The sequence below is a fragment of the Daucus carota genome, chromosome 6, assembly GCF_001625215.2.
Source record: "Daucus carota subsp. sativus chromosome 6, DH1 v3.0, whole genome shotgun sequence".
NCBI classification, from domain to species: Eukaryota; Viridiplantae; Streptophyta; class Magnoliopsida; order Apiales; family Apiaceae; genus Daucus; species Daucus carota.
Window position 1 is genome coordinate 35380428 of NC_030386.2, and position 25880 is coordinate 35406307.

Genomic DNA, 25880 nt, shown 5'->3' on the forward strand with positions numbered 1-25880 from the left:
CCGCAAACCATATCCTATAAAAAACTGCATCGTGTATCCTGAATATCATATCCAGAAAATATGGGTGCTAGATCATAGATCATGTATCCTGAATATCATATCCTGTAAATGACCAAATATCGATACTACATGGTGTAGCCTGTATATCATATCCTAAAAATATGACCATGACCCAAATATCATATCAAAACACTATATTATGTAGTGTTTATAAAACGCTACATCGTGTATATTAGATGGTCTTCCAAAGCTAGATAAAGTAGCATACTTCACTACATTGTGTGACTTTAGAAATGTAACATTATAAAGTGATATTTGGGACCTTATTTTTCAAACATGATATTTTAGACATTATTACTTGAAATTGTGATGAAGGCACCAACACCTACCATACACAATCTTAATTAAAATACATCAATTGAAAATATTATCTTCAATAAGAAATCCAAATATAACTTCCCCTGGTTGCATGCAAATTGCACCCATCAAATATACATGGCTGATATAACGACCATATAAACCAAAAATATAAAGAAAAAAAAGATATGAAATAGCATTCCTCACAGGGTTCAAACAAATTACTGACAACTGTAAGACTTCTCATCTGAATCTTTCTCAGCGTTTTGCATTGTCAGAGCCATGCTTGCTCAAACCCTTCGGAAATATTAATACCGACTATTTATTTTAATTCAGTCTCTCCAAACTTTATCACTATATTCCTTTATTCATTTATTTTATTTATAAAGCAATGATCATATGCTTCTATGCCGCAGCCACCCCAGCAAAAAACTGCATCTGCCCAGAGCAGGGTGAAACAGAGTACTCATGTGGTTTTCTAACCCTGGATCTACATTTCTCCTTGCGTTCATCAGTTGAGATCTGCTTGCAGCGGCACTCTGCACTGCAGAATGCCTTTTCTCCCCTGCGAATAAATAAACCCAGAAACGCTGAGAAATTCTTTTATTGAAAAGCCAGACAGGTTTATTAATGAGCACACGTTTGAAACTTTTCTTGCAAGGAAAAATGCAGATGAAAACATATTTTAATTTTTGCTATTAGTTAATTGGAGAAGCGATGCAGGATAAAGATGCAGAACAAACACTGCGGGAGTCAACAACAACAACAACAATAATAATACAGGCGTGGCAGTATATATTGTGACTTTACAACTAGAGTAGCAGTATCAAGTATTAACCAAGAAATCAGAAGTTAGGCATCCTGATATTACGAATTGAACACCGCGAATGAAAGCAACAGCTAACATAACAACAAAAAGTTGATGGCTATAGCAAAAGTATCTGTGTGCGTACAAGTAAATCATTAATCATTAAACTGGTTCAAATATCTAAAATCCAGTGGCTGCAATTCGTTTCTAAGATAGGACAATAATATAGAAAATAACAGTGACAATGATATATAACTACATAAGCAACCAAACAAAAGGAGAATACTCTTTTAGAGAAAATTGTAACCAAATGTAAAGTACTCATAAATGCACCATAAAAAGTACAAACCCTGAATTCTGATAGTTTTCTGCACAGGGAATAGGGAATTGTAGAAAGGCACAAAATGAAAAGGCTCTATTAACTCAGATTTGTAAATAATTATCGTAGGACACTGTAATCTTCTTTCTTTCTTCTCTTTCAGTGTGTCTGTGTAATGGCCATATACACAGAAATGTAAGGCAACAACTTAAATCAAATACATAACTCAAAAGTTTTAATGAAAGAAGTGGCATAATGGCTATCAATGGTCATATACTTCCTGTTCAAGATTTAAATTTATATTATTGTGCTAAAACTTCAAGTTTTCTTAATGATTCACGAACATACTGACTTTGGAGGTGTTATTTTACATTCATATTATTAGCACAGGAAAGAACGTCCAATTCTGATATTGTGGCAAGTGTATCCCAAGAAAAAAATTCCCATGAAATAAATTTCCAGATCCAACCGCAAGGATCAAATAGGTGCTTTAAATCTAACTAATCTTTCTCAGTGACAAAACTTTGAAAACATGTACTATTCTCCTAACTTTGTTGTCCAAAAAGAAGAGGAATATATACATGTACTTAGAGAAGTGTCCATCTTAAAGCCGTCTTTTCAAAATAAAAACTAAAAAGGATTCTTATATGCTACCAAAACACTAAAAACGAGGATTTAACACGTTAAAGTTACACTTCCATATTACTTTATAACTGATAGCAGATAACACGCTACCTCTGGAAAAATATGACATACATCAAAGTATGGTGCTCTTTTTCTTTCAGCTACGATAAATAATTAAGTTCTGCCAGTGAAGATTGAGAAAGCTAAAAAGACTACAGTCTATTGACAATTAGATCATCTAGCAAATTGATACCCAGGGCCAGAAGCACCACCAGCTATTATTAATTGATTCCCCACGACCCGAGTAATATCTTAGTTGGAAAATTTAGTCCTTCGTAACTTTGCAACTAAGAAAAAATGTATCTGTATATCTAAACAGCTGCAATTATAACATAATAGAGCATCCCCATTCCCACTAATATATAAAGAATTTATTGCTTTTCCTGCAGCAATTTAAGGTAATAGTAAATTCAACATATGCATCCAAAGTTGAGTAGCCAAGGTTGATAATAGATTTCCTTTATCAATAATTGACCCATTTGGCTGTCCTCAAAATTATAGCTCAATCATTAACACAGACAAAACATATATACATATATTGCATTCTGATACAAAGTTTTCTCAGCAATTAGATCCAGCTAGGTACACAAACCAGAAGATTTTCTCAAACAACCTAGATCAAGGAGTTACCGGTTTTTGACTTTCTCCTCAATGATTAACAATAACAAGTAAAAATGCATGTACTTGAATTCCAAAAAAATACTTTCAATCAGCATTCAGACTATATGCAATAAAAGTTCAGGATTTACACAGACAACCAAGAGCAAGAAACAGTACTACAAACCTCGAACTAACAATCACAATGCAACCACAAATAAATTTGAAGAAAAGCTTATATTTTCGTAAGTCTATCAAATTCATACCTATACATGAAAATGTCCAACCCATGAAGCTGCTTCTTGCAAAGATAACAAGAACTCAGAAAATCAGCAGCCCCGAAAACAGCCTTAGCTGCAAAGTCCCCCACCGGCGGCGAAGCAGCATAAAACACCCCAGAATTCACCCAAATGTTAGGAGCCACCACAGTGGTCTCACACTTCCTAGTCAAATTCCCATCAAAATACTCTCTTTTCTTGATCAAATTATTCCCAATATGAGATATAACACAAGTATACTCCTCAGATAACTCCATATCCTCCTCCAAATTAGACCCCACATCATTCCCAGTTTTACCAAAATTAGAATCACCCGTATTTCCAAAAATTGGGATTGGATTGGATCTTGGAGAAACACTCAATATTCCGGGTCGGGTCGGCTTAAATGGGTCATGGGCTTGATCCAATTGGGTCATAGCAGCTACAATTCCAAGGCCCACAACGCCATTATCCCCACCTTCAAATTTCTTGATTGCTTTTGTGGGAACATTAACTGGGACTTGGGTTTGATCATTTGGGTTAAAAAACGAAAGATTAATTGATAAACTCCTCTTGTTCCCCTTCAATTCTGCCATTTTTTAAGAAAATTAGGGTTTATAAATTCACCCCCTTTTCTCAAAATCAGCAGATGTTTGTTACCTTAATTCAATATATACAGTGATATGTATGATGGGTTATTGTTAAAATTTGAAGCTCAGACTTACAAGAGATTTAATTGAAACTGAACACACACTAAACACACACTAAAACTCACACAAAACACACACTGTGTAACAAGAAACAGAGTGGAGGGAGAGGGGGTATTGTTCTCTCACTAAAACAAATCTGTGGTTTCAGCAGAGAATATAAAGCAGCCCACAGATTATTTTTTACTCCCTCCGTACCCCTCATTTGTTTACATTGGGGGACGGGGGCTCGGCACGCATTCTAATGCTCTTGTAAAACGTAGTTCGGTAAATTATTTTGAACTTTTTTTTCTTCTGTATAAAAATTTGATGTTTAAATTTTTATACAAAAAAGAAAAAATTTAAAAATAAGCTATAGAACTATGTTTTATATGCGCATTAAAATGCGTGTCGAGCAGTGTGAAAAAACTGTAAACAAATGAGGGGGACAGAGGGAGTACTATTTTTCTAATTACTCTATTTTCATTTTGATATTTTTGAGTTTTTTATTTAATAATTGAGTTGTGCGTGTATACATGTATGGCTCTGTACTATATAGTGACCTGTCAGGAGTACAGTTTCAATCATTTGAGTCGACATGATTAATTATACTATTAAGATTCTTAAGGCACATGTTATTTTAATTACAATGATTCTTCATAATAACCGGGCACCTTTACTTTATTTATATTTTACTTTATATATATATAGGGGGCTATTCTAGTACAAACTAAAATAATCTAAAAACCTACAAACCTGGTCCAGCCCAATAGCAAAGCCCAGTCCATTAAACAAACACCGCCCAATCCATTATACAAAACACCCACCCAGATAAATTTAATATTACAGTTAGATACACCTATACATTCATTACAGTTACGCTTTTTTGCTCTCGCACTGTTTATCTTCCTCAAACAAAGGTACGAATCGCATTTTCTTTCAATTACTCACTGATTTCTTCATGTATTTGACACAACGGTTCAATTTCATAGCGAAATCGAGCACCGAAGTCGAACGACTTCAATCACTGAAGTCGAATTAAGCAAAATCAGTTTCAAAAATCTTCAGAAGGTACATTCCTAGGCGTTTTTAGTGATTTAAGTTAATGAACAAGTCAATAAAACTTTCATAGTGATTACATGTCAGTATAATGATAATTCTAGGGTTTATTTTTTTAGTTTTTGACAAAAAACTAATTGTTCATCTTTATGTTTCTCTATAACAGCAAGTAGATCTTATTTATTTGATTGTGAAGGCATAATTTAATGGCTAGAACTAGAGTACGTATGTTCATTTTTGTTTGCGAGGAGATTTTGAAAATTTCTTATGATTACATACTTTTTTTATGATTTGACTGTTATTGAATATCAAACTGCTAGTGATTGTATTTTTCAGCACATTATGTGTTAGTGATTGTATTTATCATAAAATTTTCTGTAATTGCATACTTGTTTTTTATGATTGTAAGTTTCAGCACATTATGTGTTAATCACTATCTTCTGACTCAATTTATGTTAGTAGTTATTTGTTTATATTTTAGTGATTGTCATGCTGATTGTGGTAACAAATTGAAAGTATTAGGTTCTCCTATTTAAACTCCAGTGATTAAAAGCTATATTATAGTGATTGAACAGCCTATGTGTGTTTTGAGTACTAAGTTGATCAGCTCAAGCTAATGAGAATTCAAAAATGACTTTTAGAGGGCGGGTGATGACTTCTAGGGGGTGATGACTTTTACATGGCGGGTGATGACTTCTAGGGGGCATGATGACTTTTACAGGGCGGGTGATGACTTCTAGGGGGCATGATGACTTTTACAGGGCGGGTGATGACCTCTAGGGAGGATGATGACTTTTACAGGGCGGGTGAAGACTTCTAGGGGTTAACTAATTTAGTTTTTATTTTGTGGTTTTTGTTCCAGTCGTTTATAGTGGTTCCATACACGTTGAAAAAGTTGAAATTTGTTCTGGATGAGTTTATAAAGGAATTTTGTAATGATTTGTAAAATACCTTGCTTCTTGTGCAATACCAATTTGTTTAAAAACAACATGATATTGTGCTCTGTCTATTTTAGTTGATTGTAGAATTATATATTATAGTGATTCTGATAAGAAAGTACTATATATTAGAGTCATGTGATCTTTTTTTGTTAACTTAGGCATGCATAATAGTGATTGTAGGCTTCCCATGGCTAATAATAGTATATTTGTACTTAATACTGCAGCATGGCCAACAAAATCACATTATCAGACTCTGAGTCAAATATAACAATGTGATTTTATCATCATCACTGAATCAGAGGAGATCAGAAATCATAAAAGTGGGGAAGCAAATATATATTGATATGGCGTCAAAGAAACTGATCAATTTTTCCATCCAATCTACACAAGCGTCTCAAGAAGAAGACATAGCAGCAACTACTCAACCAAAGCCTGCTAAGAAGACAGTCAGATTTGCAAAAAACCTCACCAGCAATTTTAATGAAGTCCAGAATGACAACCAATGATTGTTTCAGAAACTAATGATTGTTTCAGCAACTACTTTTGATGAAAATCCACAACGACCACTCGACAAGCAATGATTGTTTAAAGAACTAATCAGTTTATTTTTGTGAATACTTTTGTGTCGAATATTACTAAAATCCACAATGTGGAAAATTATCTGTGGCATTCTAGCTTGGTTATTGACTTTTTCATGATGCTATTGTACAAAGATTTTAAAATGCTCTACAAGTATCAATCTTACTTTTTACTTCTTCAGATCTAGCAAATTTAAATTCAGTAATATGAGTAATTTAACTTATGCTACCAACATGTTCCAAAATTATATTATGTGCTTCGAATTTTACTATAATATGCACAAAATCCCAATTCATTGAACTGCAAAATACAAACTAACTACTGAAAAACATAACTACTATTGTCAAAACACGACTAAACTTCAGTGATTGGAGCTCACATTCTAGTGATTACAACATCACATTTTAGTAGTTGGCCCATATGAATTTAGTGATTCCACAAAAATTTACTATATAATCCATAATATTTTCATTCATATGAATATCAATTCTCAAAAACTACTGTACATTATAAACATAATATCAGATTCATACTAAACTACTGTACATTATAAACATAATATGACCACTTTTCCAACAAACTTCTCTTCAATATGCGATTTCTTCAATCCATGCTTTCTTCTTCTTCTTATCACATGTCCAAGAGTCATGAGTAGTTGCACCACTCTCTGCATTTTCGTGCTCTTTTTTGGCTTTCATAACGGCCTTTTCTCTGTCACTTATTCTTGCAAATATTTGGTGCAAGAATGGTGATATCCCTGAAGGTTGTTCACCAATCATAGCTGCCACGTAATCCTTTTATGTAAAATTCGTGATGTTATTGTCAAGATCAGAACTAAGCTGAGTCACAACTAGAACCTGCATCCACATATGAATAACCATTAAAAGCAAAAACTACAAACACTACTAATCAACTGCATAACAATTATCAAGCTATATTATATTATAGTGATTTACTGATTTATATTATCAAACTATAGTTATTGCAGATTTGTATTATAATGATTGTACATTTATATTGAACATATAACAATGATAAACTACAAAACAAAACACATATCATCTAAACAAAACAAAACAAAACAGAACAAAAGACCGAGACCTAATTTCAAAACGAAGCACACTAAACAAAACAAGTCCAGATGTGACAAAAACACATCACAAGTCCAATAATAAACCAAAGCATGAACATAAAATTATCAATGAATACCCAATTTACTAATTAAACTCATCTAATATATTAGTTAAATACATATATCATTAACAGAAATTAATCATTCACAGGTATGCTAACTGAATAAACACAAAACTACAAGTTTCACACACAACAACTACTAAAATTAGCATCTCCATATCTACATAGTTAATCACACACAACAACTACTAATTAAATCAGCATCTCCATATCTACATAGTTAATCACACACACAACAACTACTAAAATCAGCATCTCCATATCTACATAGTTAATCGAACAATAAAACTAAAGCAATCACCTTGATTATCACTGATTTTGATGAGATCTTTTGTTATCATCGTACACAGATTATAAAATCAACACCTCCAAAACTGTTTTTGATTTCGATTTCAACAGCTAACGAAGATGTGAAGCGAAGAAGATAGAGCACCGGTAGACGAAATCTACGCGAGAGAGAGGATCGATAACACCGAGAGAGAGGATAGCAGCGAGAGAGAAGAGATTTCAAAGAATATCTGTTAGTAGAGAGAGAAACATTTGAGAGAGAAAGTTACATCCGTTAATGACAGCTGATCGATAAAATCTCTGTCTTTTTCCTTATTTTTATATCAACTAAATGGATGGCCAAGATTAAAAGCTGTTAAATTGTAATCAAAGGTCCTGATTAGTTTTTAGTTTTTACAAAAATTGGGGTTTGTATTTGATCATCCCCCTATATATATATATGTAAGAATGGGTCCTCATGTTTCTATCCTATCATTTATTTGTCAAGATTTTCGCGACACTTTTATTTTGTATTGATATACATGAAAATTTAATCATCATGTTTCTATTCTCCAATTTATTCTTAGTTTTTTACTTACGTGAAAATTTTATTTATTCTTATGTGATAATTGATACAAACTCAATAATAATTGACGATCTATCATTCATATCTCTTGTGCTAAATTGTTTTTTGAAAGAATCAATTTCATGTTAAAAGATTTCACATCAAAATTTTTAGACTCAATGTCTTATATTGGGAAAAGAAAGGTTACATCGAAAATTTAAGCATAACATCTTCTTTTTTGAAAGTTTTAAGCATAATATCTTTAAATGAAAAAAACATCAATAATATGTTAGTTTTATTAATGGACCCACGCCTCTTTTTGATCATACATATATATATATAATCCATTTTTCATCAAAAATTTAAAATTCTAGAATAAATAATTTTTACATTGAAAAATAATTTCTTACTCAAAATTTAGACTAAATATAATTAAATTATTTGTTGATTGTGGAGATTTTAAAACCTTTATAAGAGATCCAACTCTATAGAAATTCAAAATGTAATTGACAAGGGTTATATTTCTTTTAGGGTGACAAGGATTATAGTCAAAATCCGGAAAAAAGTATATTTGACCGATAGAAAACTCAATTGAAATTTTTTCTACAATTACAACCATTTCAACAAATATTCTAAGAAATATTAATATATAACCGTTCATTAATTCGTCGGATATAAAGTAGCAAACAAGTTCATAGTGAAATTTAAGTCACGGGATACTTAAAGAAACAGAAACGAGTCATGTACAAGATCAAGAATCTGAAAAGATTATTTCTTTTTAACTTTTTTTTGGTGTCGATCTGAAAAGATCAATTCTCCTCTGGAGAAAATGACAAGGTGGAAGGTCAATTATTCAGCCTCAGTCACATGCAAATAAAGGAGACGAAGCAACTAGAGTCGAGCATAAAAGGAATAGAGTGTTGAGATTTGGGAAGGCTCCATGTACTCTTGTACATTATCACACACAAATACATAACAATTATTAAGTTAATCATTGTACACAAAAAGATATATATTAGGTTATAATAAATTTAAACTTACAACTTCTATGCCAATATAGCATGATTATTAATTTAATAGCAGATTTCAAATTAAATAGAAGTCGTTGCTTATCGTGAGAATTGCTAAGTCGACTATCATTATAAAATTCTTAAATGTTTAGAAAAGTGTTTAATCAATTTTTTTTCTTGGAATGTATGTATATTATAATATAAAAAATACATGATATATACAAACTTATTTTTGAAATCAATATATAGAGTGACATTAAGAGTGATTTACTTGTCAACTTTTTCACGGTCACTTGTGAAAAATTAAACATCGGGAATTTAATACTCATTTCATCCCTAATGTTTATATTGAGATCAAAGATTAAAATCAGTTATTTATTATTTTAAAAGTTAATATATATATATGATAGTAAATTGAAGATAGTTTTTAGTTGTATAACATTTATGTATATAATTAAATTTTGATCATTTAAATATTTAAAAGTCAAAACAGACGAGAGAAAGTTTTGTACGTATTTTTTTGGGAACAAAAATGAAAAGAGCAGTGAGCCCGTGACAATGTGACATGTAATTTCCATAAACGTTTCTAATAAATGTGCTGATATTAATGGATGATTTGGAATGCATATAAAAAGTCCGTAATGGTGAGAACAAACTTAATCACAATTTATAAGTTAAAATTCGAAAAGGAAATTGAAAATAATTCTGATGTCTCACTAATTTTCCAAGCGAAAAATAGTCGAACCAGAAATACCAACTTTCATAGGCTACCACATGATAAAAGATTGGACACAAAGGGATTCTAGCATCATATCTTCCCAGACGTCATGCGTGTACCCGTACTTTTCTGGTTTAATTTAATTATATATTTTTTGTAATAAAATATTGCAATTGCACAGGCTTCGGGAAATGTGTTAACCGGTATGAAACCGACACGGTGACAGATCTATCATGGAGTAAGAGTTAGAAAAAATCATTGTCCTCGCTGCAGTCCGTCACTGTCGCTTGATTAATTCTGTATCATAACTTTAATGTTTATTTTTATACTTTATTCTTTTAAATTATTATGAAATTTAATGTTTAAATTTTTATAAAAGAATATTTCTTAACTTTATTTTACTTATGAAATAAAATAATAAATAATCATACCGTTTACGCCAGCATACATACAGATTCCAATTCTGGAATAAATAATTATTACCGAACTCATATTTTTCTAATTTTGAATTTTGCTATTCTCCAATTTTGATGGGTAATTTACTGACAAGACAACTTTCTTCTCTTAGAAAAGTAGATGTGCAGATATTTGCGCGACATCAACTTCGTGATCATAAGATAGGCAATGTTTCTTTTTAATGAAATAAAATCTTTTTCAAAAAAAAAAAAGATAGGCGAGGATGTAACCGACTGTCACTATAGTAACTGCAAACATGTCAAAGTAAATCGGTATTTATGTTATTTTATTTATTTATTTTAGTAAAAAAGTAAACCGGTGTTAAAAAATTACTCTACTAACCCACATTATATTTATATTTTTCTATTAACTAACAAATTACAAATAGGAACAAACACACATATTTATACCATGTTCTATGATGTACAGTTATTTTAGTTTACATAATTATATTTAAAATAGGAGTAAATAAAATACAAGTAAAATACCGTACTTTTACAAAGTTCTCCGCACTACGGTGACAAAGTATAATTTTTTTGCATGGAGTACTAATTATGCTAAATACATCTTAACTTATTAACAGAAAACCCTTTTTTTTTGTCAGGAATAGAAAAACCCTTTTACATTTTTGCTATTTAATGTTATTTTGATTTGGTATTGGGCTAGTTGGATTTTACATAAAGGCATATTGGGCTAGTATACGCTCAGCCCACAATAATGTGTTCACATATATCTGATTGTATATATATGTAACTGTTTGTTTTTACATTTCCCCAATTCAACAATGGAAGCTCTTTCAGTTATGTGTTCAAGTCTTCCTCGTACAAACATGAAATCAAAGTGCTCCAGTGAGAACTTAAGTCGAAAAATGAAACACCCACATCGTTCTTTGTCCCATAAGGTCTGTTGTTATATATAATTTGTGTTGGACTGTTGTATGTAAGTATAATTTCTGCTTTATTTATCTTGGTACACTAGACCCATAGAATAATATTCGATAAATTAATAAAATTTATCTGTGCCAACGTAATAGAGATAGTGTATATATAACCTCAATAAATTAATCATATCGATAAATGAATAATATTTGTAGGTCTGATTTATGGAGGTTTACCTGTATCAGGGTGTGCTGTAGTGTGTATATATATTTGAGTGAAAAGGCCATATAGTTATTCTTATTCATTTTTTGTTTTCTGAGGTTTGGGTTGAAATTAGTACATGGTCAATATGCATGACATTGCAAACCACTTCACAAGTTAGTTATGCAAAACAGAATTAGAAATTTATAACCTTTAATATAGAAAGGAAAACATAACATGACATAGGGAGTATTTTACAGCACTTCATTTTTGTGCAATATGTAAGATCATGCTGTTGAAGTATTAATATTTCTATGTGACTACGACATTGAAATTGCTTTTACTAATGTTGGAGTAATTTGTACCATATCTAAAATTTAGGATGATGCAACTTGATAGGAATTTGTTAAAAGTCAAGAGGGTGTTCGGAAGTTAGGGCTTTGAGAGAAAAAATTAGAAGATTGAAACAAATTAGAGGTTTGGCTAGATAAACAGTTTGAAATGGAGGTTTGGAATAAATCCGCTAATTATGAAGAGTTTTATTAATTAAAAGACTGTCATGTGTCTAGTTAAAATACAGACAGCTGTTTAGCAAACAGTTCCATCGAAAACAACTAATTCAATATGCTAGACAAAACAGCTAGTTCAACCACCTAATCCACTAAAAACTAACCACTAATTGCTAAATAGGGCCAACAGGTCTAATAGCAGCCTTCTTCATCAGTACTTCTAACGCCTATTCTCTCTGAATCCATCGGAATTCTTGTAAGGGCACTGTACTTGTAATCTGATTAATGATGTTATTGTATATTATTACCCATTGTAGGAATATGCAATTAGTAAAAGTGAAAAGCATGTGTGAGAGTTTTGCTAAATTAATTCGAAAATAGTGTTAGAGGTCAAATGCACAAGCTTTATAATGCTAGAGATCAAATTGTTTAAACATTGAAGTGCTAGAAGATGACAAAACTTTTACAACATGATGTATGTGAAGAATAGATTGACTCCCGGTTCATCAATATGTCTTCACCTATCCATTGTCATGGAATTCATAATTTTTGGAAAAGTTGTTGATTAATATGGAAATAGTGTTTCTTTCCAGCAGTGCAGAAATTGTTTCTATTTTAATCTATTCAAAATTAAATTCTGAATTTCTGGCAATGGATGCTGTTCACATTTAGTTTGCTTTTCTGGTTTATCCTTATATTATTACTTAATATTCTTGTACAGTTACTCAGGCATTTGAAACAACAAGCTGCAGATCATGCCTCCACTCACTTAAATTTTTCTTCGCAAATTATAAATTTAAGTAAGAAAAAGATGCCTCATGCTGCTGAGGAGCTTGCGTTGGAGATGATATCTGAAGGACATTTACTTGATTATTCTACTTTTTCAGCTCTTTTCTTATGTTATGCCAAAAATGATTTGCTCCCCCAAGCACAAGCCACTTGGGATGAAATTTTGTACAGTTCCTATGTGCCAAATATCCAAATGATTTCTGCACTTGTTGACGCCTATGGAAGAGCGGGACTTTTTAATAAAGTGACTGAACTTTTGCATCAAGTAAGTTACAAGAACCCTAAATTGTTATCTGAGACTTACGCACTTGCCATATCTTGCTTTGGGAAGGCAGGGCAGCTTAATTTGATGGAGAGTGCAATGACAGACTTGATTTCAAAGGGATTCAAGGTAGATTCTAAAACCGGAAATGCATTTATTGTATATTATAGCACATATGGTACTCTAACTGAGATGGAGGATGCTTATGGTCGCCTTAAAAGGTCAAGAATTCTCATAGAGAAAGAAGGAATACAGGCGATCTCATATGCTTATATAAAGAATAATAAATTCTATAATTTAGGTGAGTTTATAAGGGATGTAGGTCTTGGTAGGCGAAACGTTGGAAATCTTCTTTGGAACCTTTTGCTACTGTCTTATGCAGCCAATTTCAAAATGAAGAGCTTGCAAAGAGAGTTCTCGAGAATGATTGAATCTGGTTTTTGTCCTGATCTTACTACATTTAACATCCGAGCTTTGGCTTTCTCAAAAATGTCTTTGTTTTGGGATCTTCATGTAACCCTTAAGCACATGAAACATTATGCAGTTGTTCCTGATCTTGTAACTTATGGTTCCGTAGTTGATGCATATATGGATAGAAGACTCGGAAGGAATTTGGAATTTGCCTTGAGCAATATGAGAACTGAAGATGCTCCTGTTGTATCAACAGATAAGATTGTATTTGAAGTTTTAGGGAAAGGAGACTTTCACTCAAGCTCCGAAGTCCTTTTGGAGTTTAACATGGACAAATATTGGACCTACAAAGGGTTGATAAAAAGATATCTAAAAAGACAACACCGAAGTAATCAAGTATTTTGGAATTACTAATAGGTGGCATTTTTTGATGCATCTAAGCTACTTATAGTAGTTGTATGAGAATATAGCAGTACTGTCAGTTCCATGTAAATATGCTATAGCGGCTGAAGTTACAGAAGTTGGTGTCGTAGGTTTTTAATTATTGACCAAGGACATTTCATCGTCCATGTTCCAGATGTTTTGATCTTCTTAAAGTCTCTTTGGAACTGAGGGGAATCAGAAGCTCCTGACTTTTTGATTTTGATCAGTAAAGGGGAAGGCATTAAAACTACAGTTTAACTGGCTTGTGGGTAGTGTGTCCTACATTTCTATTCTTTCTTTGGATTCTCTTTAAACTTATAAGATGGTTCACCAGGGGTTCAGTACTTCGGCTTGAGTTTTCATTTGCACAAAGCCTGCATAGACAAGTGTGTCGGGTTCAGACCCAGGAAAGAATTTGAATTATATCATATCAAAACTGTCCGGCAAAAAGGATGATGATGGCAACAAATATTGACGCCAGTGCCTCTGCTACAAATTATTACACTGAGGACAATGGTTTAAACTGGTAATTCTTCCAGAAAAGGACCTCGAGGCAAGCCTCTCAGAATTCATTACTGCCTGGATGGACAGGTAGGAAAAGGTTCATCATAAATATTACTGTGTAGTCAAGTAATTGCATCTTCACTGCTATATGAAGTTCTATTATATATTTTGGTGTAAATAATGGATGTTGGAAGAAGTATATAATCAAAAGTTCAACAAGTATCTTGCACAGTCGTCATTTTTATTTGTTCCCATTTCATCTGAACATTTCTGCTATATGTTCAAGTGTTTAACATATGTGTATTTTATTTTTCCAATAATGCTGCAGTTCTGGTTAATCTGATTGTGCATCCAATTAAACACAATTTAGTTACATATCAGGGACCAGGACAATGTAATTGCATCAGGTGTGGTGAATCTTTTAGGGATGGGGGCATGCAATCAATCGACAGATACTTAGAAAGGTATTATTTTCTTTTGCTAATTTACGTTGAATGATTTTAGTCTGTCTTGTCGAAATTCTGAATCCAATTGGTAATGTTTACCCGGCGGCAAATTTGTCAGCTATTTTATATGCTGCATCAATCTGTATTAGTCCAGTCACCCTATCCAAAGCCTCTGCTTCGAATGCTTCACACAGTTTATCGGCTGGCTTTGAGAAGGATTTCAGATTCTATCGAGCTGAAATGAAGAGAAGTATCAATACTGTGGTTTAAGAGGGTCATGACTCTCAAGTCCTTTTTGATTTTGTTAACAAATTTCTTGTTCTGTGATGATATATATGTTTAAAATATGTAGTACTATTTTAGAACAGAACAGAGAGTTATCCGTTCTTATACAAAATATGTATTGTTGTAATGTAGCATCAGAAAATGTTTATCGGTGCTATATTAAAAGTTGGATTCCAATTCTAGTTCCATAAGTGGTTTTGAATTAATTATATTTTTTCACTTTTACCTAATTTAATATATTTTTTGATATTCGGTGATATACAACACATTATCATATAACTTTCACCCTCTGTTTATAACTGTTAATAATTTGACAATGAATTATGAACCTATCATTGATTTCATATATGAACCAATGATGCATCCGAATAACACAGACCGGAGCTTGCTTTTACAAACTGGACATTTTAAAGGAAAATGTAAAATATTCGGTCATACGGCAGAATTACTCTGGAGTCGTTTAAAAGGCATGATTATCTGGTCATGATTTATTAAGCATATTCTTTTAGTGTGCGTTCTTGAACGCAGTAGCAATCATGTTTTAGTTAAGTGGTGAATTTTTATTGGTTATCATCTTATCAATAATGATATTTCATGAAATCATCATTATTGATAAGAATGGGGCCGCCACCATTTTTGTCCGTGTGGCACAACAGCCGCGCGTGCATGCCCGAGCATTGTTAGTCATTACTCCCTCCGTCCCCCTCAATTGTTTACATTGGAGGGGGACACGGAGACCAAGACAATGTATGAAAAATGAGTAAAGTTAGATGAAAAGTGGGTAAAGTGGTGGGACCTACCAATATTTAATAATAGATTTGAGATAGCGGAGGAAAGTAGTGGGTGTAATAGTAGTTTTTATTGTTAAATATGAGATAGTAGGTGAAGATAGGGGGTGTAATGATGAGAAAAACTTACTATTTATAGTAACGTAAAGAAATGAGAGGGACATCCCAAAATAGTAACGGTAAGGAAATGAGAGGGACAGAGGGAGTATTAATTATAGCATAAATTTCACAAGATTACGGAAGCCCACAAGTGTTCTTGAATTAAAGCTAATTCAACTCATCAAATTTTGTGATTTTTTTTTGCTTGCGGGCGCTAAACGAATCAATGAGACAAACTTGTACGATTGTATCTATCTGCGAACTTGGATAACAAAAAACTTATACGCCGCAATTAAGATTGATCGCTCTCTACGAGAAGTCGATGATACGTTTATGAGATAAATGATTTATATAAGCTGGTACGACAAGAATTATTACAGACAGAAGAAAAACGATCCCTATCTTACACAGCCTGAGATCCACGGATCCTACATTTAGAGATGCATGCAAATATGTTACATAACGACGTCGTATATTACAATTTACACACTAGCTAGCTATGACAGTAGGCTATAAAAGTTTCCAAGCTTTTCCACCTCCCTTGTGAAAGCACTTTAATTTTCCGAAGAGCATCACAATTATGAGCACCCATTTTCCAGTATTGGACCATCTTCCAGCGAATCCGTAGTACGCGTCTTTGCATTCCCCCTCTGATTTTATTCGTCTTCCGCAACTATATCCCATGGAGTATCCCACATTCCCGTATGCACTACGTACGTGTATAGGCAAATGATCAAATACAAATAATAACCAGTTTAATTACGGGAATTATTTATACAAGTGTCGGACGTGTTTACCTTATTACTTCGATGATGATATTGAGAACATTGAAATTAAGAGGATCGTCCTTTAAATTATGTCTCTCGGATATGCAGATGAGGACAATGAAAATTGTTAGATAAGTTGGTTCTGAGAAGCGCAGATACTCTACCCACGTTGTCTTCCTTGTTGTGCATGTAATCTTGTCCTCGCCATCAGGACCTTTGTTTTCACCATCTAATAAAAATGATGTGTATGGCGAAAGATACCTGCACATGCATGAAATATTGTAAGTTAGATCCTCTATGATTAATTCAGAGAAACATAAGCTATGAATCAGGGACAAGAGTCAAAACATACATCATTATGATGAACACCACGAGAACAGCTGGAGAGATGGTTGAAAGATCAAACACTAATTCACCGGTGTGTCGTGTATTCGTAACTTGAAACAATGTTGCTACTAGTTTCTCATAAGAACTCAGACCTTCCATGGCTCCGGAATTATTCCACTCCATCGATACAAAGATCACAAATTGAATCAACGTGAATCCGAGAACAGTTGTCGCCAAATAACAAGCTTTCTTGTTACACATCAAATGAGAATAGCCCAATTGGCTGCGGTGACTCAGAATGTAACCAAACTCTGGCCTTTTCGTGCAAGACTTCAGAACATAGATGAAAATGAGTAGGCAAGGGGGGAACAGAGTGTTCCCCACCAGACATTGAGGTATTATGATGAGGAGAAGACCTGAGAATTTCTTGAAAACCATCATGTTCTCATTTGTGGGAATGAAACCGCAGTTTGTAAAAGAAGAAACCGCGGTGAAAACTGAAAATGTAGTCACCTTAATCCCTTTGTTCTCCAGAATTTGTTTTGCACTTGGGATGGAGTCCATGTAGAAAACTATCAGAATTGAACACAGTGCATGAGCTAAGAAGAAATAAGCTACAATGGTGTGACTTAAATAGTTGATTGATTTAGTAATGTACTTTGATTCCTCCTCTTCGGGTGTGTCAAAGACATCTGTCTTATTTGTTAGTTTATTTCTGAAAGCAGTGTGATCATTAATCCGTACTAGACCCAACTCGATTTGATTAACATCGATCTTGTCTTCGGAGTTTGAATCTAGGGAAGACCTACCATATACTATATGGTTTTTAGAAATCATGGATTTTGAGAATTGAAGTTTAAATATGGAGATGAAAACTTCACCACCAATAAGCATTAGTACAGTTAAAACTACTAGCTGAAAATCGGAGAAAACCTCCATTTCCACAGTTGACATGCTTGAAACAGAGACAGCTGACACGGAAGTGAAGAACAAATCCAAGTCACCGGGTTTTGAGATTGAAGAAGATGAGACTTTTAAAACAAGAAAGCCCGCAGCAGAGAACAATATGAAGTAAGCAAGATGAATGTAGAAAGAGGGCAGAGAAAGAAAGAGTTGAAGGGTGAGATTATTAGGGATAGATGATAACAAACATCTGCAAGTGAAGAGTAAATGTGACAGTTTCATGCATAAACTCTCAAACAAAAGCTTTGTTTTCTTCACACTAGTTGTAATAATGATCATCATGTTTGCTACTACAAGATTGACGTTGATGAACAATAGTATTTGATTGGTTCAGAACTGCATGTGAGGACTGAACTACTTAGCAATGAGTGAGTGATCAAGGGCCGGTATATATAGCACTTGCAGGGTCCAGCTGAGGAGGTTATCCCCAACTCAAGGCAATTGAGAAATAATAATAATAAATTTTATTTTCTTAAATTCTTGTTTCTAAAATTAGTATATTTTTTTATATGTGTCGGCTAATTCCAAATAGATAACACAAAATCGAATTTTAGTGCATATTAATTTGGATTTGGAATTCAAGATTCCATGACAAGTAGTCAAAAATTTAAATTTTATTGAAATAACAGATATTGTTACTCCAATTTATAAATCGACGGACAATATCTCACGTGCCACAAATCTTACTTAAAGTTTATCATTCTATCTCAAATTTAGAGAGTTACTGAGCATCTAAATTTTTTGAAAAAAATATCAAATATTATGTATCATGATTTAATTGATTATAATTTTTTTTGCAACAGTATCATTTTCGATTGATTGTATGAATTATATTAAATGTTGATTATAAAAAATTTATCGAAATTGTATGAGATTAGTTATATTAAAATATTTTAGAAAAATATATTATTATTATTATTATTATTTCAAATTATTTTATATATAATATTTTTTTGAATTTTATAATAAATGATATAAAATTTTGCTAAAAATTTAGAAGTTGTCAAATACAACCGATATGAAATGATTCCCAAAGAAAACAAGCCATTGAAGTGTCATTTTCTTATATACTATCTATCAATGCCACAATAGGATTTTCGCTAGAATGCTTTAACCAAATTTTATACCCCCTCCAGCCGCCCAATTATCGGAGAACGACACGAACAACAAAAATATATGAAAAAAAATATTAAAATTAGATGAAAAATAGAAAAATGGTGAGATATATTTATATTTAATAATAAATTTGAGATAGCGGGGAAAGCGTGTATAATAATATCTTATATTATTATAAAATAGAGATAGAGAAAGAAATAAATGAAGGTAATAATTTTTTATATTATTAAAAATTATTATATTTGAAATGTACTTTTACACACAATAAGTCAATAACCTCACTGATTAAAACTGACACATGATCTGTCTTCACATTATTCTTTCATAAATATACCTCTAAGTTTGGCCATCAATAATAACATTATTCTTTCATAAATATACCTCTAAGCTCGGCCATCAATAATAACAACATTATTCTTTCATAAATCAACGTCAAAAAAAGCTCCATAGTACTGGTTAATTCTTATGACCAACTTCACGTTCATTTGTTTTTGGAAATTCCCCGCCATCAATTTCTATGTTGGCATCTTCAGCGATTTGCCGAAAGCATGCTTTAAAAGTTGATTCGTGAACTAAAATCAAGTTTCAATATTTTTAAAGATAAGAATCGGGTCTAAATTCAGTACTGGACTCAACATATAAACCTAACAATGACTAACATTCTGGGAGGTGTCATAAATTGTTGGCACAGTTTCGACGTCCAACAAATTGTTTTGCTAATGCCATTTTCTTTTATCCCTGCCAAAATAATTGAAGATTCAATTATGAGCACTAGGAGGGCTGAAACTCAACTCTATCACATTTAATTCGAAACTAGTCTTGTTAGATGAACTTAAGATGCTGTATACAGTCAATAGTTCGTCTAAAAGTTTTCTGGAAAACTAATCAAACCTGAGATAAGAAATTACATACTTAACAGTACTTCATTTATCTCAGAATGTCCGTTAGAATGTCTTTCTAAACTTATGATTGTCGCAGTTGAAAGCTCGTGACTAACTGGTGAACAAAGAACGCGCACGAAAATGGTCGGAAATTTTCATCATAATTGGCTCAATTACTCCGGAAATCAGTATTTCGCAAGCAAACCAGCTTTGTTATAGTGACACAGTATCTTTCGATTAATTTGCAGCGAAATAATTAGTAATTTCACTACGGCTGTATTCATTTACAAAGAATGGAATAAAATTTATACATAAAACTAGGAGTTGTTATATGGAGTATTTATAATTTTTATTTTATCGATCATCAATTTCAACTATTTGATATAGAAATCTAACCTACGTATTTTGAAAGATATCTCATTACTCTTTTTCGTCATCTTACCAAACAATCTTCATTCTTAAAATTAAAATTCATTTATTTTTAATTACTATTATCTCATATTTCTCTTTGTTCAGAAAATGTCTTCATAATTTGTTATCTCATCTTATCCAAATAAACGCAACGGGCATGCATTATTCTATTTAGCTGAACAGACTATTAACGTCCGAGTATCCAATATTAAGTGTGGTGTATTCGATTGGGATTTTAATGCATTGTTTTTAGTCTATGGATTTTAATGGATTGTATGGGATTTTGATTTTTTGCGGATTCTTGATGAAATGTCGCAGAGTTGATAGGATTTAGGTACAATGCTTCGAAATCCCATTGAATTTGGTGGGATTTCAAAAAACTTAAAATACACTGAAGAATGCCACAAAATCCATCATTTTATGAAATGAAAAAAAATCCATCAGCATTTGAATACCATCAGATTTTAATGGATTTTAAACAATCCCAATTGAATACCATCGGATTTTAAAGCATAATTTAAAATCCCAATTGAATACCACTAGATTTTGTAGCATAGTTTAAAATCCCAATTGAATACCTCAAGATTTTAATGGATTTCAAACAATCCCAATCGAATACCCTCGGATTTCATGAATGCAAAAAAATGTTTTAAAATCCCAATCCAATACACCCCTCTAAATTCGTTTATCGTATGCAAATCATCATTTAACTCGTGTCGCATCTTTACGACTTTACCCGTAGTATTAGTACGTAGTTGTAGGAAGGATTTGGAATATTTTGTCTACGGGGAATATTGAAATTATAAACTCAGTTGCAAGATTAAATTCTTTTGTTGCGTTGAAGTTGAACTACGTACAAAGATTGTATACGACTTCTTCTCTTGGTCCATATACAAACATGTGTGCGAAATTAAACCACGTACTCGGTGGTAACGAGAAATTTTCTATAGAATAAAATACCCTCAAACTTGTATATCAATTTTCCTTTATTCTTTAATAAAAGAGTGAACTTCAAAGATTTGTTGAATTAAAGTCCGACAATTGTGTTAAATTATTTTAATTATTCTCCAGTGCAACAACTTTGTCAAATTATAAAAAGAAAATAGTAAGTAAAGTAAAGATCATACTCCCTCTGTTCCATTTAATTCTATACGTTTCTTTTTAACTGCTCGACACGCATTTCAATGCTTTTATAAAATATAGTTCCGTAACTTATTTTTGAGATTTTCTTTTGTTTTATAAAAATATAACATCCAAATTTTAATTCAGAAAAGAAAAATTTTAAAAATAAATTGCATAACTACACTTTGTAAGAGCATTAAAGTCCGTGCCGCGTCCCCGTCCCCCAATGTATACTACTCAAGGCGACGGAGGGAGTAGTATTTTAGATCAAGAATATTCAACTGACATAATAGCATAATTTATGGACATCTCAGAGACTATTTGACAAATTTAAAAATGTGGCTTATAACTTAAAGAGACTTATTAATAATTTATAAGTTGTGAGTCAAAAATATTTTTTGGGTTTTGACTTATTAATAATTTATAAATTATTAGAAATATAAAAATAAAAATAAAATAATTCATGAGTAACTTATGACCTACAGATAATTTTTATCAAAAAACAGTTCAAAAAAATCAAGTCATTAAAAAAATTATCTCAAACTAACTTCCGACTTTAAGTCGGTTTATGACTTATTTTTTACACTAAATTGACTTTTAACTTATTACACGAATAAATACTTTTCAATTTAAAATCGAACAGGCTCTAGACTTGCACAATTTCCTGGATCACAAGCGTTCGGCTAATTTTATGACTTGTGACTTAACGAGACTTATATGATAAGTTCGGAGTTTAAAGTATCCGTCTGGATAATTTTAACTTATTAATGATTTATGAGTTATTAAAAATATAATAATAAAAATAGAAATAATTTATAAGTAATTTATAATTTATGAGTAATTTTTATGAAAAATAAAAAATTAATTCACTAAATAAAATATCTCAAACTAATTTTTAACTCTAAGTCAGTTTCTGACATAAATCTGAATTTAAATTAGCTTCTAAGTTATAATATAAATAGATATTTTTCAGTTTAAGATTGAGAAGTTTTAATTTTAATCTTTAATGTGAAAGAAACAGGCTCTAGTTGAGATGCACAGAAACTTATAATAGATTATCACAAGTCATGATAAGGTATACAAAATTTTAAAATGTCTCTCTAGTGCTGGGGTCATATTCCGCATTCTTTATGATTTAAATATGTCTATATGTAAATGTAATTTCACTGTTATTAATGGAATTCCATGTAAAATCTCAATATAAATGAAATTGCTGGCAGCTTATGGACATTTGTTTTGTTTAGTGTTTAACGGAGCCCGACAAAGTTAAATTTGACTTACTCACGCGTTAAGACCATTTGGATGACTGTAGATTCCAGCAGAATGAATAAAGAGGAGTATGTAGCTGATTGATCCCTGCCCAGGAACATGGCTGGAGCATTTAGAAAAGTTTTATTTATCAATTATCAAGGCATATAAATTTGTGTATAAATAATTGCTTCAATGATAACTATAATAATAATAATTATTATAATTTTATAATTCAAATATGCACATAAATTCATATTATTATTATTATTATATATAATCAGTCACATAATATTTATAATTTGAGAAGACGGAACTTAAAATCGAATTTAAGAAAGTTATCAAAAATTATACACACTTGTTTATCAAAATTTGTTAGCATCTTCCGGCCACCTATATTTACATAAGTTATTTTATATTGAAATAGGTAATTATATAAAGGTCAGGAGTCCCAGGACCATCAAACCTTATAATTTGTATTACGTTAATATTTATGTCTAATATATACTTCCAATGTCTCGGATATTTCTATACAATTTCTTTTTTGGAACGTCCCATCATTTCTATACATTGTTGAAATAGTATTTTTAATAATGTAAACACTATTACACCAACTACTTTTTTCCACTATCTTCATTTTATAATAAGAGTAAATGACAAAGTGGTGGTTTTAGTTTTCCGAATTTTACAAGATGGTGGCTGAACTTTAAAATTTACACAATGGTGGCCGGAGTTTAATTCCGCCTTTTAAAAAGGTGGCTGCCGTGAATCTCCGTTAACTCGAAAAAATAAAAGAATAAATGACAAAATGGTGGAAATCCAGCCAACATTTTGTAAAATTTGAAAAACTACAGCCACCACTTTGTCGTTTATTCTTTTATTTTTTGGAGTTAACGGAGGAAAATTAACGGAAGTTCACGGCGGCCACCTTTTTAAAAGACGGAAGTGAACTCCGGCCACCATTATGTAGTTTTTAAAGTTCAGCCACCATCTTGTAAAATTTGGAAAACTACGACCATCACTTTGTTATTTACTTTTATAATAATATAAACACTATTACACTCACTACTTTTCCCTACTATCACACATCTATTATTAAATACAGATAGGTCCCGCCATTTTACCCATTTTTCATCTAACTTTAGTCATTTTTTACACTTTTTTTTTGTCTTTGTGTCCACACCAAATGTATACAACCTACCGGGACGGAGGGACCAGTGAAATAAGAAGATACAATAGAATAATTTTTATAAAATCAAAATAGTTAAAAAGAGATATAACAATAACAAGTTACTTTTTAAGCGAGGATGAGATGTAATATATATTATTCAATAACTTTATAACTTTTTAATATACGTGATTTATGATTCATTTAGATTGTTAGATATATAAACCATTCCATATTTTCATCCGTATATGCGAAGTGACCTATTCCCAGTCCCTAAAAGAGCATAAATCACTTTCCTTAATATATAATATTATCATAATCTTTTCTTCTTAACCAAGCATTTCATGATAAAAGTGGGCCGAATAAGACAAATTTGTTGGACCACGGCTAATATTAAAGTTAAGCTGCCTCGGCCATTAGCGAGCACACATACATTTTATGTGGTTCTTGTAACTTATTAATAAATTTTTATATTTCCTAACAAAAAGTTGAAGCATACAATCTTCTATATTTTTTTTTAGAGAAAGAAAGTGAACTTAAGTGAAATCAAATGAATTTTTCTTTCCATCCCACTCTTGGAGTGAATATATGTTATAATTGAATCTATTATCATTTGCTTTCATTTTTGAAAAAATTTTAAGAACATAAATACAAGTAAAAGTTATATAATTTTACTTCTTTTTCACTTGATTTTTTTTTCTGTTTTTAACTCGGGAGCAGGACCTAAAACACAAGAGTTACTGACTTATTAGACAAGTTAATAATTATTAACTTTTACATCTCTTTATCAAAATAAATATTTTTACATTCTTAATATTTTAACTTTATAACTAGTGATGACTTATTAGACAAGTTAATAATTATTAACTTTTACATCTCTTTATCAAAATAAATATTTTTACATTCTTAATATTTTAACTTTATAACTAGTGATGGGTGGGGGCACTTCGGCGTCGGAGTGCTATTCCTGCTCCCGATCTCCGAATTCAATACCCATCTCCGAATCTCGAACGTGGATCTTTTTCCTCCCCGATCCCCGACCCGAACGGGGATCCCGTGAGGATTTGGGGAATTTTATTTTTTAATAAAAAATAATAACTTGATAGAGTATTAATTTTTTTTTTAATTAAGAAAGCAAGTTACTAACTTCTGATATACTAATAAGAATAAGATAATACTATCTCATATTTTAAAAATTAAATAATATTAAAATTGATTTATAATATAAGTAAAACATAATTTTCAAATTTTAAAATATATTATATTACAATATAATTATAATCAACCAATAAAAGTAAATATCATTTTTTAATTTCAATGATATTATAAAAGATAACTATTTTTAATAATTTATTTAGTATAATATATATAAATATATTATTATTGATATCGAGGTAGGGGTCGGGGCGAGGAGACATGAATAATGGACACATTTTTTATAAAACTTTTTCTGTTTCCCTGAAAAATTCTCCAAATCCCAAATCGAATAAGTGCACGATCGAATCGAGATGAGCTGGGCGGGGTGAAAGCCCATTCCCAGGCTTAACCCCGAAGTGGACTAAAATTTAAGAACAGAGAAAGAGGACGCAAATTTAACTATTTAAGAACAGAAAAGTGTATCACTCTCAAAAACCTAGGTCCTGAGACTACTGATAAATTGTCACGATCATAATTCATAGTTACACCTTTTTTTTTGGTTATTCATCATTTCAAGGTGGGTTATAGACTAAAACACTAGTTCAAGGATAATAAGATACATGGCCCAAATGATGTCGGATACAAGGC

At 31.8% G+C, this 25880-nt stretch overlaps 3 protein-coding genes across 6 annotated transcripts; 1 reads left to right on the top strand and 2 right to left on the bottom strand.

Moving 5' to 3' along the window:
- Positions 1 to 529: 529 nt before the first annotated feature.
- Positions 530 to 3901, bottom strand: LOC108192857 (FCS-Like Zinc finger 13). The gene is made up of 2 exons (XM_017359360.2): positions 3032 to 3901; positions 530 to 922 (listed from the first exon to the last, which is right to left on the bottom strand). Exons 1-2 carry the CDS (start codon positions 3616 to 3618, stop codon positions 763 to 765), a joined length of 747 nt encoding a protein of 248 aa, XP_017214849.1. The 5' UTR covers positions 3619 to 3901; the 3' UTR covers positions 530 to 762.
- Positions 3902 to 11248: 7347 nt separating this feature from the next.
- On the top strand, positions 11249 to 15430 carry LOC108224940 (pentatricopeptide repeat-containing protein At3g42630). Of its 4 annotated transcripts, none has more exons than XR_010284775.1 (4): positions 11249 to 11398; positions 12807 to 14561; positions 14803 to 14938; positions 15039 to 15430. XR_010284775.1 is itself a non-coding variant. In XM_064080378.1 (2 exons), exons 1-2 carry the CDS (start codon positions 11282 to 11284, stop codon positions 13959 to 13961), a joined length of 1272 nt encoding a protein of 423 aa, XP_063936448.1. In that variant the 5' UTR covers positions 11249 to 11281; the 3' UTR covers positions 13962 to 14712. The 4 variants fall into 4 exon arrangements, 1 of the variants encoding a protein (XP_063936448.1); XR_010284777.1 differs by having other exon boundaries at positions 14845 to 14938; XR_010284776.1 differs by having other exon boundaries at positions 14856 to 14938.
- A 996-nt stretch (positions 15431 to 16426) lies between these two features.
- On the bottom strand, positions 16427 to 18498 carry LOC108226883 (sodium transporter HKT1). The gene is made up of 3 exons (XM_017401880.2): positions 17212 to 18498; positions 16890 to 17120; positions 16427 to 16801 (listed from the first exon to the last, which is right to left on the bottom strand). Exons 1-3 carry the CDS (start codon positions 18429 to 18431, stop codon positions 16603 to 16605), a joined length of 1650 nt encoding a protein of 549 aa, XP_017257369.1. The 5' UTR covers positions 18432 to 18498; the 3' UTR covers positions 16427 to 16602.
- Between the last annotated feature and the right edge of the window lie 7382 nt (positions 18499 to 25880).